Consider the following 19,638-nt stretch of genomic DNA (forward strand, 5'->3'; position numbering starts at 1 on the left):
TTTTTAAATGAGCAAGTGAAAGCATCTAAAAAATGTACTTTAAGTTTTGATGCTTTTGTTTTGTATGACATTGGAGTCTCTTTCTATGTGATTCTACCATGCCCAGACAGCTTTTTTTCTTTCTCACTTTAATTCAGAGGGAGGCATAGTGAGAAAGGGAGAGACATCATAGCACTGCTGCACTATCCATGGAGTATCTCCAAGTGATGTGATGCTCCCATGTGGTGCACCCAGGGTCTTCAGCATGGTAAAAGTAGGGGCTTTATCAGGTGATTATCTCCCAAACATACTCCGAGCTTCAAACAACAAACTGATAAACTAGGTTTTGTTATTTATTAATATAGGTTTCTATTTGATTTTGAAAAAGAGGCATGTTTGGTTTTATTGTTAAACTCAAGTGTCCTTTAGCCTATTTTGATTCTTCCTGTGACCTGAAACAGATGGTTCTCACATGTATTTGTTTTGCCAGTGGGATAGGGAAGTTCTTGGCAGCAGCTAACTTTAGTTTAGAGGTTTAACAGTTCGTGTGTGTGTGTGTGTGTGTGTTACACACATATATGTATATAAATCTTTTTTTCACAAAAAAGGGAGGTACATAGAGACAGGTATAGACAATCAGAGACCATAACACTGCTGAGCTGTTTTATGGTGATGCAGGGGTTTAACTGTTTTCAATATGATAATTGGCATAATAAATTAACTGTATTCGTATGCAATTAACATTTCAAAACATTTTTATTTGTGGTTAATAATGGGTTACAAGATTGTAAGATTATCCACACTGCATCTACCACCAAATTTCTGGATCCCCACATTTCCAAAGATAACTACCATAGTGCTCATAAATTTGTAGAAACTGTTTGCTTCTGTTTTTTTAATGCAGTTAAATTATTAATAAATCTATAGATGATAACAGTTGTACAAAAATAATTTTAATTGAAATAAATATTCATGTATGCTACATTTTATAAAAATTCCAAATTAGGGAAGTTGGGTAGTAGCACAGAGGATTAAGCGCATGTGGCACAAAGCGCAAGGACTGGTGTAAGGATCCCGGTTCGAGCCCCCAGCTCCCCACCTTCAGGGGAGTCTCTTCATAAGTGGTGAATCAGGCCTTCAGGTGTCTGTCTTTCTCTTCCCCTCTCTGTCTTCCTTTCCTCTCTCCATTTTCTCTCTGTCCTATCCAACAACAAAGATAATAACTACAACAATAAAAAGACAAGGGCAATAAAAAGGGAATAAGTAAATAAATGTTTAAAAAATTACAAATTAGTTGATCCCTTTTTTTCTGTTTTTCCAGAGCACTGTTCAGCTCTGGTTTACAGGCGACTAAGAGATTTAACCTGGGACTTTGGACCCTTGGGGATGAGAGTCTCTTTCCATAACCATTATGCTACCTGCCCTTGTTGCTTAGTTAAACTCTTGTTTGTGAGGCAAGTCATTCATTTGATGATTCACTTACTTACAGCCAGTTTTTCTACAAGGCAAAGTATACAGTATGACTTTTGAATCATAGACCTTTTGTTTTGCCTGAGAATTGGAGCAAATATATTTCAATACCTTATATAATTGCTTCATATCAGATTAGAACACAACAGATGTATCCATATCTGGTTGTTTTACCTAGGTAAAGGGTGAGCATTATTATAATAGAAAAATTTATTCTGCCTTTGAGTTTCTACTGAGTACATTTCTAATGCAAGCTATTTGAGATTCCTAAGTATGCATTTAGGTCATTCAAACTTTATGTTAATAATAATAATAATAATAATAATAATAATAATAATAATATGGTTTCTTACAGTTAACATCTCACTGTCTAATGACACCACGTTGGCTCCGGATTTGACAAGTGCTTCTTCTACTGATATGGTAAGTGGTATGGTCGATATCTCCAGTCACTTCATATTGTATATTATAATTTTCATAGTATGGTGTCTCCTACAGTTCAGCAGTCTTAGCAGGATGACACTTAATAATCAATGATGGTGATGGTACAGAAGAAAAAAAAAAAGAATAGACCCTGCTCCAGCTTCCTTCCCCCTTTCCTTTGCTTTAAGTTGCAATGATTATTTCTTTCTGCAGCATGCTTTTAAAACTGTTTTAGGAATTTAAGTGCTTCATAGCACTAGTTGTTGTCTTGAAATATTGTTACAAGGGAGTGTGAGAGCAGTTGAAAAATGAGGGTGTGGAACCCCCTCTCTGTTTCTGGTGCGACTGATAATTCTTCTGACTACCAAATGGGGCTGTGCTCTTTTTACTAAGGGCAATTGTAGTAGGCATTTCCCCTGTTGTTTAGAAAGGCCATGTCTCTTGTCACATGATATCCTTTCCCATGGCTAGTAACTAAGTATCCTTAAGAGAGTGGAACTAAGCTTTTAAAATGAGCTGTTTTGCATGGAAGGTTGCACACTGGAAGGAGACTTTTGTGTTAGAGAAAAAGGGGAAGTGGCATTTCAGACTTCCAATTGTGCTCCTCTACAGTGAATGTGGAACCTTACCAAAGGATATCAATCTTTCAATTATAAAGACAGAAGCCATAATACCTCGTATTGATAGAGTGCCCATCTCTCAGGAGACCAGACCGCTTCTGCAGATATTATGTAATGAGTGCTGACAACATCCCTTTCATAGATGATGTTTTGTATCTTCCTTGGATAACTCACTTGACCCTGTTTTCTCTCTTGTTTTTTACGTTCAGAGGATCTTGATTATTTTTTTCTTCTTGTTAAAATTTTCTCTAAATTTGCCTCTATACTTCTTTCATAGATCATTTCTTTGCATTTAATAGTATATGTTGAAAGTGAGTATACATATATGCTTTAAAGATTACATATAGAAAATAATTAAAAAAAAAGAAAATAATTCAGTTTTCACTTTTTGAGCCAACCAGTCTATCCCCTGAAAGAACGTGACTAAAATATAGAGGACATTGCTCTGCTTGTATTCTAAAATTTCACTAACATATATACTACTAAGGCCATAAGTTCATTGCAATGCAGTTAAAAGAGCACTCAATGTACACAGACTTAAAAAGAGATTGTCCTCCAACTAAATATTTATATAACTAATCAAAGGAAAGCTTTAAAAAATAACTGTTAACTTCTCTTTCTGTGACTTTGTCATGGAGAGAATGTAGAAATTGATATGTAACTGGGAGCCGGGCGGTAGCGCAGCAGGTTAAGCGCACGTGGCGTGAAGCGCAAGGACCAGTATAAGGATCCGGGTTTGAGCCCTGGGTTCCCCACCTGCAGGGAAGTCGCTTCACAGGTGGTGAAGCAGGTCTGCAGGTGTTTATCTTTCTCCTCCCCCCCCCCCGTCTTCCCTTCCTCTCTCCATTTCTCTCTGTCCTATCCAGCAATGATGACATCAATAGCAACAACAATAATAACTACAACAATAAAACAACAAGGGCAACAAAAGGGAAAAAAATAAATAAGAAATTGATACGTAACTATAGTAAGATGCTAACTATTAAATTCATGGAAAGCAAATTGAAATCATGGCTAGTTCTGGTGAGATAGAGACATGAAGGTATAGAGAATATGATGATAATTTAGGTACTATTTCTAGAGCACCTACCAGATACCAGGTGTTTCACACATAGTATATTCATTATAATTCTTGATATATGTTGTAACTGTTAACACAAACTACCAGACATGATAATATTCATTTTATCAATGAGAGTAACTGAAGGTCCAGAAGGGAAATAAACTCTCTTGCTATTGTTCTCATACCCATTGGTTAGCAAAAGAAAGATTGGAACTCAGATCTGGATTTTCAAAGACTTGTGATATGCAGGTATACCAAATGCTTCAGAGTTTCCAAAGTGGAATGATCACACTTCCAGTTTCTTTTTTTTCTTTTTTTTTTATTTAAGAAATGATAAATTAACAAAACCATAGGGTAGGAGGGGTACAACTCCACACAATTCCCACCACCCAATCTCCATAACCCACCCCCTCCCCTGATAGCTTTCCCATTCTCTATCCCTCTGGGAGCATGGACCCAGGGTCATTGTGGGTTGCAGAAGGTAGAAGGTCTGGCTTCTGTAATTGCTTCCCTGCTGATCATGGGTGTTGACTGGTCGGTCCATACTCCCAGTCTGCCTCTCTCTTTCCCTAGTAGGGTGTGTCTCTGGGGAAGCAGAGCTCCAGGGCACATTGGTGGGGTCTTCAGTCCAGGGAAGCCTGGCCGGCACCCTGATGGCATCTGGAACCTGGTGGCTTAAAAGAGAGTTAACATACAAAGCCAAACAAATTGTTGAGCAATCATGGACCCAAAGGTTGGAATAGTGGAGAGGAAGTGTTAGGGGGGTACTCACTGCAAACTCTAGTGTACTTCTGCTTTCAGGTATATATTTTGCACTAGTTTATGGATAAGTGTGAACATATGCTCTCTCTCACAGAAACTGGTGTATATCTAGGTTTTGGGACTTTGTCAGAAAGTGAACCTTAGAAAGTGAACCACCTGGGATGGAATTAGAGAATAGTATGAAAGGAAAGGTCTCACCCGAGTAATGAAGCTGAAGGGTTGTCATTCCACACCTGAAGTCTCTGAACAGTCTGAGCTGAAGCATGCTGAGGTGGCAAACGTTGTGTTGACACTTCCAGTTTCTATGAATGTTTCTTTTCCAAGGCAACACTCTCCTCCTATGTCTCTCAAGCACACCTTCATTAAATGTTCAGTTGCTATAGTTAGCATTTCTACAGAAAACACTAGGGAAAAATATGTTTATGTACATATATATATATAATTATGAAAGATTTTTATTCTATCCTTCATTGTTTTCTTTCATATCAGTTCCATTAAATGTACTTTGTATGCATACATACAGGTATACATAGATACACAGAGCATATAAACACCCAACATACAGTAAGTGATCCAGATATAAGCACTAAAAAAGTTAATCTGTTAGTTTCTTGGAAAAGTCACAACACATTTTTGTATATAAAACCAAAAAAATATGTCATGATTTTTCTGACAACCCAGTAATTTATAATCATTCATCACAACTTCATTTATTGAGCACATATAGGAGTCAGGCTTTTACACTCATTACCTTTTATCCTCGCTATATATTTATGAATTATTGTTGTAATACCTGCACTTCAGAGGTGAAACAGGGGCTTAGAAAGTTAGCTTACTGGGGCCAGGCAGTGGTGTATCTGGTTAAGTGCACACATTACAGTGTGCAAGGACCCAGGTTCAAATCCCTGGTCCCCACCTGCAGGGGGAAAGCTTAATGAGTGGTAAAACAGGTCTGCAGGTGTCACTCTGTCTCTTTCCCTCTCTACCTCCCTCTCCACTCTCAATGTCTCTCTGTCTCTACCTAAAAAAAAAGGAAGGAAAGAAGGAAGGAAGGAAGGAAGGAAGGAAGGAAGGAAGGAAGGAAGGGAGGGAGGGAGGGAGGAAGGAGAAAAAATAGTTTCCCTCCCAAAATCCATATCACTGACATGTAATAAAATCAGAATTTGAATTCAAGACTTCCTAATTCCAAAATCTGTCTACTTTCATTTGAGCTCTGCTGTCATATGCTTTCAAATGCCGGCCTCCATTGCTTAACAGACTGTGGAACCTTCCCAGTTTCCCATCTGCAAAATGGTAATGATAATACCATTAGCCTTAAAGACACTAAAAGAGTCAAATTGATAGATAGGCCTTAGTTGAGTAGCTGCAGACACTTATCTCTCAATTAGTGTTAGGTACTATTATCATTTGTTTTAGGCTTTTCTATATTTTAATTATGCCTTGCTGCCTCTGAAACATCAGGTTGGTAGAAAAAAATGGAAATCATTGCTTCTGACAGACCATTCAGACTGTCTGCTTGGCCCTGCTAGCTCTGCTGCATTGAACCTTTCATAGGATATACACTCACCAGGTCATCATTTCCTCTTTGCATCTCAGCCATAATTAGATCATGTAAGGTGCTTATAAAAGTGACATGCAGCCCCTGGGCACCAGGAGACTTCCTCTTTGAAGGCCCTGGGAACATCCTGTTAGAGGAAGGAAGACCTTTCCCCTTCAGCTTCATTAGCGTGAAGACAGACTTTCTTAGTGGACAGGGTGTGTTTTCATGGGGGAAAGAGCAGGAAAAGAGGCATTAGAGCATTTAGAGATTATAATTTTAGAACATCCCCACCTCAAGATAAAAAAGTAAGCTTTTCATTATTTTTGTTTATCTTCTGATATTATTATTATTATTATTATTGGAGAAAGAGATAGTGTGGCATATTGCAATGCCAGTAGTGCAGCCTGGGACTTGAATAATGCAGGTCCTGTACACTACTGCTATGATTTCTCCTTGGCCTTCATTATTTCTGATCGTTATAGTCATTGTGGGTTTTTTTTTCTCATCTTCATCAGGTATTTGCAGATTTCCTACCTGCATGTTGTTTTAACCTACAAACAACTATATATTATTATTATCATCATCACCAGGGCTTAACGATTCTGAGATGTCTTTTTCAGATGTATAAAATATCCAGGAACTAGTGAGTGGCACAACCGATAGAGTGCTCACATTACTATGTGCAGGGACCCAGGTTCAAGCCCCTGGTCCTCACCTGGAGAAGGGAAGTTTCACAAGCGGTGGAACAATGCAATAGGTGTCCCTCTTTCTCTCTCCCTTTCTACTTCTCTCTGACTCAGAAAAAGAAAGAAAATGAGGGGGAAATGGCCACAGGGAGCAGTGGGGGAGTCACTGTGCAGGTACTGAATCACAGTGATGACCCTAGTGGCAATAAATTAAAAAGAGATACAAGAGGAGGAGGAGGAGTGGGGGAGGAGTGGGGAAAAGGAAGGAAGGAAGGCAGAAAGGAGGGAAGGAAGGAAGAAAGGAAGGAAGGAAGGGGAGAGAAAGAGAGAGACAGAGACAGAGACACTACTGCACCAAAGCTTCTCCAGTGTGAGGGCCAGACTCAAACCTGGGTCAGGCACATGGCCAAGCAGTGTTACTATCCAAGTGAGCAACCTTGCCACCCTGCAAAACTCTTTATATTATCTGTATAAAATGTTAGGGTTAGCCATAGCTCTTCTTCCACATTATAGCTACATAATAAATCATAAGCATTGCAGGTACTCACTTACCAGTTCTCTGCTAAGACAAGCATAATAATCATTCTTCCCTACATCTCCTTGAAGATTACATATCCCAACTTTAAAATTATTATGGAATATGTGAACACTCACTAAAGGAATAATAAAAACAGTCTCTGTGTACACATCACCTAGCTTTGATGACCGTCAACATTCTCATCCTCTTTCATGTAACCCTACTTTTCTATTTGGGGTAAGTGCTATATAGTAATTTAAAAATTTTAAATTAGCCCATGACATTAATTCTACAGAAATAGAGAAATTGAGAGGGGAGTGAGAGAGAAACAGAAACACCTGCAGACTGCTTCACTGCTCATAAAGTTTCTCCCCTGCAGATTGGGACTGGGGACTTGAACCTGGGTCATTGCATTTCAGTTTTTTCACTATCACTTACTTTTCAACTCATTGAATTATGGCTTCTAGCTTTTGAGTACTCTCTCAGTAAATCACCAGACATTTTTGTTATCAAAAAATGAGTCACTTTTGCTTAGTTTTCATTCCTCATCATCTGTCAGCAGTATTAAACCTTTTTGTCTTTCCCACATGATGCTATGATCTCTCCTCCCCATATTTCCATTTTGAACATTGTCTTTGTGTTTCTCTATGTACCCATCACTCTTGACATTTCTTAGACTTCTTGAAATAGTCTTTATTTCCATTAGGTCATCTTAGATGATTTACACTATTTCAGCGTATTTCTCTTTGTAGATTTGTTAAGTCTAATCATCTTAATAATTAGCTGTTTTCAGCTTACTTTGAAGTCCTCATAGCTCTACTCAACATCTCTTTTAGCTCCAGGTCTCCAGACCCATTAGTCCTGTCTTTGAACATTTCTACCTTCACAACACTGATGTCTTCTTCACTGAAGGGAGACACAGTGTAATTGCAATAGGAAGTCAGGAAACATACATACTGTTATGAGAATTCTGACAGGAAGAGAGGACATCTGCAATTATATTCTGATTTAAACATATAAGTGCCATTTGCAGAACTCTGAACAAGAAATAAAGATCAAGCTGTAAGAATAAATGACAGGGGCTGTGAGAGAATATTTGATTGCACTAAACCCAGAGGAGGTACTGATGGCTTCAATGAGGGAGGTAACAGTGGTTAAGGATGAGATGCCATCCTATTTTTGGATATATTTTGATATAAAGTCATCATTACAGTGTGATTTATGAGGAAGAGAGGGATTAATAATGACTGCAAGGTTTTCTGTTCTTAGAATCTGTAGGGGTGAAGTTGCTAGAAACAGAGCTAGGCAAGACCACATGGGGAGCATTTTTAAGGCAGAAGATTAAAAGTTAGTTTTGAACATGTTACATTTAAAATGCCGATAAAGATTCAAGGAGGAGCCAACCGGATACAGCAGTATATTTAAAAGATTGTTCATCATGACCAAGTGGGATTTATCCCAGGCATGCAAGGTTGGTTTAATATACGTAAATCAATCAATGTGATCCACCACATCAACAAAAGCAAGACCAAAAACCACATGATCATATCAATAGATGCAGAGAAAGCCATTGACAAAATCCAACATCACTTTATGATCAAAACACTACAAAAAATGGGAATAGATGGAAAATTCCTGAAGATAGTAGAGTCTTTATATAGCAAACCTACAGCCAACATCATACTCAATGGTGAAAAACTGGAAGCATTTCCCCTCAGATCAGGTAGTAAGTAGACAGGGCTGCCCACTATCACCATTACTATTCAACATAGTGTTGGAAGTTCTTGCCATAGCAATCAGGCAGGAGCAAGGAATTAAAGGGATACAGATTGGAAGAGAAGAAGTCAAACTCTCCTTATTTGTAGATGACATGATAGTATACATAGAAAAACCTAAGGAATCCAGCAAGAAGCTTTTGGAAATCATCAGGCAATACAGTAAGGTGTCAGGCTACAAAATTAACATTCAAAAGTCAGTGGAATTCCTCTATGCAAACACTAAGCTAGAAGAAATTGAAATCCAGAAATCAATTCCTTTTACTATAGCAACAAAAACAATAAAATATCTAGGAGTAAACCTAACCAAAGAAGTGAAAGACTTGTATACTGAAAATTATGAGTCACTGCTCAAGGAAATTGAAAAAGACACAAAGAAGTGGAAAGATATTCCATGTTCATGGGTTGGAAGAATTAACATCATCAAAATGAATAGACTATCGAGAGCCATATACAAATTTAATGCTATCCCCATCAAGATCCCAAGCACATTTTTAGGAGAATAGAACAAATTCTACAAATGTTTATCTGGAACCAGAAAAGACCTAGAATTGCCAAAACAATCTTGAGAAAAAAGAACAGAACCGGAGGCATCACACTCCCAGATCTCAAATTGTATTATAGGGCCGTTGTCATCAAAACTGCTTGGTACTGGAACATGAATAGACACACTGACCAGTGGAATAGAACTGAGAGCCCAGAAGTGAGCCCCCACACCTACGGACATCTAATCGTTGACAAAGGGGCTCAGACTATTACATGGGGAAAGCAGAGTCTCTTCAACAAATGGTGTTGGAAACAATGGGTTGAAACATGCAGAAGAATTAAACTGAACCACTGTATTTCACCAAATACAAAAGTAAATTCCAAGTGGATCAAGGACTTGGATGTTAGACCACAAACTATCAGATACTTAGAAGAAAATATTGGCAGAACTCTTTTCCGCATAAACTTTAAAGACATCTTCAATGAAACGAATCCAATTACAAAAAAGACTAAGGCAAGTATAAACCTATGGGACTACATCAAATTAAAAAGCTTCTTCACAGCAAAAGAAACCACTACCCAAATCAAGAGAGACCCCTCACAGAATGGGAGAAGATCTTTACATGCCATACATCAGACAAGAGTTTAATAACCAACATATATAAAGGGCTCGCCAAACTCAACAACAAGACAACAAATAACCCCATCCAAAAATGGGGGGAGGACTTGGACAGAATATTCACCATAGAAGAGATCCAAAAGGCCGAGAAACACATGAAAAAATGCTCCAAGTCTCTGATTGTCAGAGAAATGCAAATAAAGACAACAACGAGAGACCACTTCACTTCTATGAGAATGTCATACATCAGAAAAGGTAACAGCAGCAAATGCTGGAGAGGGTGTGGGGTCAAAGGAACCCTCCTGCACTGCTGGTGGGAATGTCAATTGGTCCAACCTCTGTGGAGAACAGTCTGGAGAACTCTCCGAAGGCTAGAAATAGACCTACCCTATGACCCTGCAATTCCTCTCCTGGAGATATATCCTAAAGAACCCAACATATCCATCCAAAAAGATCTGTGTACACATATGTTCTTGGCAGCACAATTTGTAATAGCCAAAACCTGGAAGCAACCCAGGTGTCCAACAACAGATGAGTGGCTGAGCAAGTTGTGGTATATATACACAATGGAATACTACTCAGCTATAAAAAATGGTGACTTCACCGTTTTCAGCCGATCTTGGATGGACCTTGAAAAAATCATGTTGAGTGAAATAAGTCAGAAACAGAAGGATGAATATGGGATGATCTCACTCTCAGGTCGAAGTTGAAAAACAAGATCAGAAAGAAAACACAAGTAGAACCTGAACTGGAATTGGCGTATCGCACCCAAGTAAAAGACTCTGGGGTGGGTGGGTAGGGAGAATACAGGTCCAAGAAGGATTCAGAGGACCTAGTGGGGTTTGTATTGTTATATGGGAAACTGGGAAATATTATACATGTACAAACTATTGTACTTACTGTTGAATGTAAAACATTAATTCCCCAATAATAAATAAATAAATAAATAAATAAATAAATAAATTTTAAAAAAAGATTCAAGGAGGGATGGAGAGGAGTAAGAAGTAATTACAAAATGATTCATCTGTCTTTGAATTGGAGGACATTTGCTGATGAGTTAACACATGAATAATCTTAAAATCATGGGTTTGCTGAATAAATGAAAATTGGAGGGAGTCGGGTGGTAGCGCGGCAGGTTAAGCGCATGTGGCGCGAAGTGCAAGGACCAACGAAAGGATTCCAGTTCTAGCCCCTGGCTCTCCACCTGCAGGGGAGTTACTTCACAGATGGTGAAGCAGGTCTGTAGGTGTCCTATCTTTCTCTCCCTCTCTCTGTCTTCCCCATCTCTCTCCATTTCTCTGTCCTAGCTAACAATAACGACATCAATAACAACAATAATAACTACAACAACAATTAAAAAACAAGGGCAAGAAAAGGGAAAAATAAATAAAAGAATTAAAAAAAAAGAAAATTGGAGTGCAGTTGAAATACCCAGAGAATGCCATATTATGGGGACAGAATTATCTCTGTTATAACAGCACTAGAGCAGTACCTCATAAGCATCTTTGCATTACTGCCTCCTTTGAGGTTCTAATGGAATCTGTGGTTGCTCTTCCCAGATAAATGTGCTGGACACAAAGTGTTTCACACAATGGTTTCAGAATATTCGGGGATTTATTTCTTCTTCATGTCCTTGACATTTTTGCTGAATATGTCAAACACAGCCCTACCTTCTTTTAGGAAACAGTATTACTTGTTCATACATTTTCCACTACAGCTTACTGAATTATATTCAGAGTGGCTTGCATGTGGAAAGCACTACTCAGTGTACAGTACTGTCCAAAGTTAAGATCACAGTGATTTCCATGGTACTTGTTTAAAATTCCTGTTGAAGTGAAAAGTCTATTTGTAGTTGCATAGGGAAGTGAAGTTTGCCCTTATTCTGCTTTACTTATGAGAGACCTCAGATTGAGGCCAGGAAAGTATGTTTCCAGCCTGCTGCTTTGATATATATTCAATGAAATAAATAAATTCTTCAACAGTTATGTGAGCTTAAAGAAGAATCACTTACAGTCCTTTTGCTTATCATAAGCTGAAAATTACAACTGTGTGTGTGTGTGTGTGTGTGTGTGTGTGTGTGAGAGAGAGAGAGAGAGAGAGAGAGAGAGAGAGTGCTACAGGACTCGGGAGGTGGCAACAGATTGTCATGCCTAAACTTTGAGGTCCCAGGTTCAATCCACAGCAACATCATCAGCCAGAGCTGAAGAGTGCTGTGATAAAAAAGAAATAAAAGACATTCAGTCAATTTTTCCATGATATCATCTCCCCAGATAATAACTTGGATCCACCTGCATATCAGATTTCAGGCTCAGGGAAATAAATAAATAAATGAAAGGGAGGGAAGCTGGATCACTGTGAGTCAATCAGTATAAAAAATACTATCCAAGAAATAGAAAAATAAACTTAAGTGGCTGTCAAACAACAGTAATAAAGTACTATTCTAATAAAGTCATTGAAGTTTTTATTCAGAAGAGTAATATAAAATAACAAGGAGTTCTATACAAAACTAAACCAAGACCATATATAGAATATTTTAAGGTTTATGAGTCAGTCTCTGTGAAAATCATAATTCCTTCTCCATATGGATACCTGTGGATTCAACCAAATATCTAACACAGTGGTGAAAAATGTTCTTTTTTCAGTGATATTTAAATAAAAATATGTATTAGTTAGAGTTTAAGTTTTATGAACCTGGGAGACTCAGTGGTAAGATATCTACTTAATACAGAATAATGGTTATACAGAGACATTCATGTCTGAGGCTCTGAAGTCCCAGGTTCAATTCCCTGCACCACCATAAGCCAGAGCTAAGCAGTGCTCTGGTGAGAAAGAGAAAGAGAGAGAGAGAGAGAGAGAGAGAGAGAGATTGAAAGAGAAGATATATACTTAAGAGGGGACATGGTGGTGGCACACCCAGTTGAGCAGTTAAGCACATGTTAGGTTGTGCAAGGACCTGGTTCAAACCCCCATCCCACCCCACTCTGTCTCCTCCTCCTGGGAGAAAGCTTCAAGAGCAGTGAAGCTGTGTCTTTTTCTCCCGCCCTCTCTCCCTCTATATCACCCCTCCCCCTCTCAATTTCTCACTATTTACAAAGAAATAAATAAACCAATATTTTAAAAAGCAAATGATAAACAATATAACAACAATTTACCGTACTTTCACTTTAGCATTTTAATACCAGCTGAACACATATAACCCAGGCTTGAGTGCAGCCCCCATAACACTAGAGAAAAATTCAGTGCTGTGGTATTTTTCTCTCCCATCCTCTATCTTTCTCTTTGTTTTTCTGTCTGAAACAAAGTTAGCCCATAGTAGTGAAGTCCCGGTGATAATAACCAAGCAAAATGTGTACACAGACACACTAAAATACATACATGCTAAATTCTCAGTGAAAGATGGTGTTTGGAGCTAAATTTTTCTATGTAATAATAAGAGAAATTATTTTTTGTTCATTGTACACTTACAAAATCATCTTTTTACACTTACAATATCACTATTGGCATTTTAAGTTGGTGTTAGCAAAAGAAAAAAATCTATGTCTGTCATTTTATTTATTCCTGTGTAGTTTTTAACTCAGCTTAAAGATTTGTCAGAAAATCAGTTTCCAGTTGGGATTATTGAAATGTGGCTTACCTTTTTGAGGGACTCCAATTAGAAAGAAGCATTTAACTACTATTAATGTGCTGACGTGAAATTATGGTGTTTTTGCTGACTTTAAAACAAAGAACTGTGACCTCTAAACTTAAATTGTATTCTGATAAATACATCCATATGTGGAACTCTGAAAAAAACAAAAACATGATTAATCACCTCTCAGAAGCAGGATTTGACAAAAGAGTAAGTATGCAATTCAGCTAGTTTACAAGGTGAGGCTAATATAGAAAGCTATTTCAGGGAAGGATCTTGTGTTTATGTAAGCACTTTACATGTTGAGTTTTATGAGATAGGAACTCTGTCTATAGATTCTTTTCTGAGTGATCTTCTGTGGCTAAGTCATTCATATCAAGATAATTTATTGAATGGTAAAGGATATATTGATGATAGGTCTAGGGAGTCATGGTTCCTCTGTCAAGGACTAGGAGAAATTTCATTTACTTGCAAAATATCCTTAAATTAGGGGGCCCAGTGGTGGAGCACCTGGTTAAGTGTACAAGGACCTGGGTTCAAGTCAAGCTCCTGGTCCCCACCTGTAGGGAGAAAGCTTCACAAGCAGTAAAGTAGTGCTGCAGGTGTCTCTCTTTCTCACTGTCTCTCTCTCTCCCTCTCTATCCCCTTTCTTCTAAATTTCTCTCTGTTCTATCAAATTAAATAAATAAAGTTTAAAAAATATATTTTTAAATTATCCTTAAATTACTCTTGTGTTAGTACATGGCAAATCCATTAGCCTTGGACCCAAGAAAAAGTTTGAGATCATAACACAAGTAGATCTGGATTGTGGATGGGTTCTCATATGTCAGAAAGAGCAAGGAAGCTCACGGAGGTCTCATTTATAAATATACCAATCCCACCCATGAAAACTACCTCCTTTTGACCTAATCACTGTACAAAGATTCATTCCCCAAATACCTTCATGCTGAGGACTTGGCTTGCTTCAACATGTGAATTTTAGGGGAATCCAAATCCTCAGTGTGTAGTACCTCACTACTTTGGTCTGAAACTGGCTTCAAAAGAGCATCAAATTTCAGATGAGGAAACGCCTATGCTGTTGAAGGCACTTCTCAGGGTGAAGGTTGGAGATCTGTAAGCTGATACCAGCTAAAACTCTGGAGCAATTTGGAGATAGATGCATTCCCCTTGTTCACTTACTTAGCAAAACGTTTCTCTTGCATATTAGAGCCAGAAAATAGGAACAGTAGTGAGATGCCGTTGCGAAACACACCACTGACAACATTTTAACAATCATGATAAGAAAACTGACCCATAAGTTTGAGGCCACAAACATAGAAATGGAAGTTGCATGTGGAATTTCATATCCCCAAAGGATTCCAGCACATTCCAGTAACAAAGGCTCCTGACACAGACCTGGGTTCAGGACCCACCACCCAGCGATATTTCAATAGGATTTGCAATGGGAAAATCAAAGACCATCAACATTTATACAGTTTAATTCCCTCAATCATCAATTTGAAGTTATTTATTTATTTATTTATTTATTTATTTATTTATTTTACCTCCATGGTTATCGCTGGGCCTCAGTGCCTACACTATGAATCCACTGGTCCTAGAGGTCATCTTTTTTCTATTGTTGTTGTTGGATAGGACAGAGAGAAATTGAGAGGGGGAGAAAGATAGACACCTGCAGACTTGCTTCATCATCTGAAAAGTGACCCCCTACAGGTGGGAGCTGAGGGCTCAAACCAGGACCTCTGTGCCAGTCCTTTTGCTTCAAACTATGTGCACTTAACCTGGTGCGCTACCACCCAGCCTCCAATTTCAAGTTATTTCTAAAAGAAATAGCTCATTTGAATAGTTAGCCTAGTGTATCTTTTAGAGGCAACCCTGGGATCATCAGCTTGAAGAACAAGAAGCTGTGCACTACAAAAATACTTTGTAAACAACAGAGGGGATTCAGGTAGTCTTAGAATTTGAGAATGAAAATATAATTCTGTCTCAGCTTACTTTCAGTGAGGTTAACAGGAAAGAAGGACTTTGTGGTTTATTTCCTTTGTACAAATGGGTGATTGTAGAGCAATAGCTCAAACTAGGTAACCGATTGCATCACCTTAATTGTACTTTGAATAACTGCTAGTGCTACTGGCATCCTTACCAATTACTCCGTTAACACCTCATCAGGTTTCACCCTTCACTTGTTACCCTCAGACTGTCTTATAGGAACATTCAGCATCATCCCTATATATCTCAACAAATGCCAAAAGCTGCTTTGGATCTGCCAGTGCTTCCTAACATTTTACTGTGTTTTCTTCCTCAGTACCACAATGCATCCTTTGACTGGGGATTTTTGTCAACGAAGGAGTGTTTAAAATATAGAGGAAGACTCGTGGGGAACAACTGCGAATTTGTTCCTGATGTCTCACTCATGTCTTTCATCCTTTTCTTGGGCACCTACACTTCTTCTATGGCTCTGAAAAAATTCAAAACCAGTCGTTATTTCCCAACCATGGTAAGTACCAGAGCTTAACGTATTTTTGGCTGAATGCATACTGCATTGACAATAACACAACTTTGTTAAAGGGGAAGGGAACTGCAATATAACTTTTCCAGGACAAGCCTGTGCACTTGAAAACTACGTTTTTAGTCTTTGTCCATAAGCATACATATTTTGACATTATCATAGTCCAGCTTTTAGAGAACTTCTAAGGATAGTGCTCACATGATTCTAATTCTGACTACCCTTAAAGAACAAAGTCAGGTGTGTTCTGTCAGGAATACACAAGTTAAGGGAAAGGTCTGATAAATTCATGGCCTTTAAGTACATAATCATAAACTCTTTGTATTGACTGAAAATTTTGATAGAGAATTTTTTGTTGTTGTTCATCATTTGTTTATGAGTAATTCAGTAGTCGTGATGTGTGCTGTGGAAGTAAATTTCAACTGTCTTGTAAGAGGTGAGTGTCATTTGAGGCAAACTTTCCTTCCTATAATGATAAATGCTAGAGTATGGAAAGACAGATAATTGAACTGAAGTTTGCAGACATTCTGTCTCCCATTAATATGCTTGAGGAAACTTTTAAGTCGAAGCTGTGTTTCATGCAGAGACTACAAGATAAGACCAACATTAACTAATAGTATTTTGTTTTCTTTACCTGCAGAATGAAGCCCAGATAATCCTTTGCTTTAGAGTCCAATTCTGTGTTTTAGGCTCTGAATATTTCTTAAGTAGTCTTGATTATGTCTGATTTTTATCAGTGAATGGCTCTATACAACTTAAATCTCATGAGATTTCTTCTACTGTGTTTTATGTAGAAGGAGTGGAAGAATTTTTAGAAGACATGAGTTATAAAGAAATTCCTTGTTTAAATTCTTGAAAAATAAAGCTTAAAGTGAATATGTTCATTTTACCTAGGAAATTTGTTGACTGCTTGATTCTTCTCATAAAATTTAAAATAAAAGAAAGGGTTTATAATTGTCTTACTTTGTTCAAGCTGCTTGAACAAAAGTCAAGACCGAGTTGCTTATAAATGACAAAGATTTCTTTCTTTATTTTTATTATTTTTTTAAAAGATTTTGTTTATTTATGAGAAAGGTAGGAGAGAGAGAAAGAACCAGGCGTCACTCTGGCACATGTGCTGCCGGGGATCAAACTCGGGACCTCATGCTTGAGAGTCCAAAGCTTTACCACTGCACCACCTCCCAGACCAAAAGATTTATTTATTTTTAAAGATTTTTTTAAAACTTTATTTTGAGGACTGGGTGGTGGCACATCTGGTTGAGCACATGTTACAATGCTCAAGGACTCAGGTTTGAGCCCCCTGTATCCACCTACAAGGGGAAAGCTTTGTGAGGGTGAAGCAATGCTGCAGGTATCTCTCGTTTCTCTCCCTCCCTATCTCCCCATTCCCTCACAATTTCTGGATGTCCCTATCCAAAAAGTAAATAAAGATAATTTTAAAAGTAAAGAAACCATTTTATTTTGATATGACAGAGAAAAATCGAGAGGGACAGGGGATAGAGAAGGAGAGAGTAAAGAGATAGCTGCAGCACTGCTTCACTGCTAGTGAAGCTTCCCCCTTGCAAGTGGAGAGTGGGGGCTTGAACCTGGGTCCTTGTACATGATACATGTGCACTTTACCAGGTCTGCCACTGCCCAGCCCTAAGAGATTTATTTCTAATAGTTGTGGAGGCTGGAGGTCCAAGATAGGACATCAGCCTGGTTGGGAGAGGGCCCTTTTCCTACTCATATCAAGTATTTGCCACTGGGTTCTTGTGTGTGGAGAGACTCATGATCTCTCTGGGATGACCTAGGGCTTGAACCTAGGTTCTTCTTCTTGGTAACAAGTACACTCCACTGAATGAACCACACATGGCCTCACTTAATACTTTTTTTTTTAAATTTTTTATTTAAGAAAGGATTAGTGAACAAAAACATAAGGTAGGAGGGGTACAACTCCACACAATTTCCACCACCCAATCCCCATAACCCAGCCCCTCCCATGGTAGCTTTCCCATTCTCTAGCCCTCTGGGAGCATGGACCCAGGGTCGTTGAGGGTTGCAGAAGGTAGAAGGTCTGGCTTCTGTAATTGCTTCCCCGCTGAACATGGGCGTTGACTGGTCGGTCCATACCCCCAGTCTCTTTCCCTAGTAAGGTGTGTCTCTGGGGAAGCTGAGCTCCAGGACACATTGGTGGGGTCTTCAATCCAGGGAAGCCTAGCCAGCATCCTGATGACATCTGGAACCTGGTGATTGAAAAGAGAGTTAACATATGAAGCCAAACAATTTGTTGAGCAATCATGGATCCCAAGCCTGGAATAGTGGAGAGGAAGTGTTAGGGAGGTACTCACTGCAAACTCTAGTGTACTTCTGCTTTCAGGTATATATTTTGCAGTAGTTTATGGATACGTGTGCAGATAAGCTCTCTCTCACAGAAACTGGTGTATATCTAGGTTATGGGACTTTGTTAGAAAGTGAACTACCTGAGATGAAATTAGAGTGTACTATAAAAGGAAAGGTCTCACCTGAGTAATGAAGCTGAAGGGTTGTCATTCCACACGTGAAGTCTCTGGATACAGTCTGAGGTGAAGCATGTTGAGGTGGCAATCATTGCTTTGGTTAGGTTGTGATCGGTGGATGCAATATTATTTGGTATGGATTGGGAGAGGCATATGGGAAAGTGGGCCCTATCCAAGGGTTCCAGGACTGGGGGAAGTAGGGGCTCTATAGTGAAGATGTGAGGTTCCTGCTGTCTTAGGGTTCAAAAAGACAATCGATAGTTAATATTATCATCACATTATTTGTTAATTGGGTTATCTTTGAAAAGTCCCTTTGTTATGGTTTTCTGTACAGTACCCAGTATCTTGTATATAGCTGTGCTATTGGATGCTTCTAATCTACTTGGTCTAGGCTTTTGAGAGAGTCCGCGTATCAGATACATAGCCTATATATTAAAAAGATTCAGTTTGTCTTTTGAGAAACTTTGAGACATACAATTGATTTCCCCCTCTCATATTAATTAACTACTGATTTATATGTCTACATTTTGCTAGGAGTGTACATAAACAACATTCCCACCACCAAAGGACTGTGACCCATCCCTCCCCCCCACTCCCACCCCCCACTGGCCCAGGAAGCTACATGTCTACCCCTCACCAACCCTTACAGGGTTTTTACTTTGGTGCCCTACTTACAATTTGATCAGGTCCTGCTTTTAGTTTCCCTTTCAGATCTTCTAAGTCAGCTTCTTTTGATGAGTGGGATCATCCCATACTCATCTTTATCTTTCTGACTTAGTTCACTTAACATAATTCCTTCTAGCTCTGTCCAAGATGGGTCAGAGAAGGTGGGTTCATTATTCTTGATAGCTGCATAGTGTTCCATTGTGTATATATACCACAGCTTTCTCAGCCACTCATCTGTTGTTGGGCACCTGGGTTGCTTCCAGGTTTTAGCTATTATGAATTGTGCTGCTATGAACATAGGAGTACACACCTCTTTTTGGTTGGGTGTTATGGAGTCCTTGGGGTATTACCCCAGGAGAGGAATTACTGGGTCATATGGAAGGTCCATGTCTAGCCTTCTGAG

The 19,638-nt window shown here is 38.7% G+C and overlaps 1 protein-coding gene across 3 annotated transcripts in view; it reads left to right on the forward strand.

Annotated features, from left to right (window-relative positions):
* SLC4A4 (solute carrier family 4 member 4) overlaps positions 1-19,638 on the forward strand; it is a 463,215-nt gene that overhangs the window by 375,515 nt on the left and 68,062 nt on the right. For all 3 annotated transcript variants that reach the window (XM_060187836.1, XM_007523541.3, XM_060187837.1), the window contains 2 exons: positions 1,805-1,872; positions 15,871-16,062. In XM_060187836.1, the coding sequence (XP_060043819.1) occupies positions 1,805-1,872; positions 15,871-16,062 (260 nt within the window). The remainder of the gene's footprint in view (positions 1-1,804; positions 1,873-15,870; positions 16,063-19,638) is intronic.

This window comes from Erinaceus europaeus, chromosome 3, assembly GCF_950295315.1.
Source record: "Erinaceus europaeus chromosome 3, mEriEur2.1, whole genome shotgun sequence".
In the NCBI taxonomy this organism is placed as follows: domain Eukaryota; kingdom Metazoa; phylum Chordata; class Mammalia; order Eulipotyphla; family Erinaceidae; genus Erinaceus; species Erinaceus europaeus.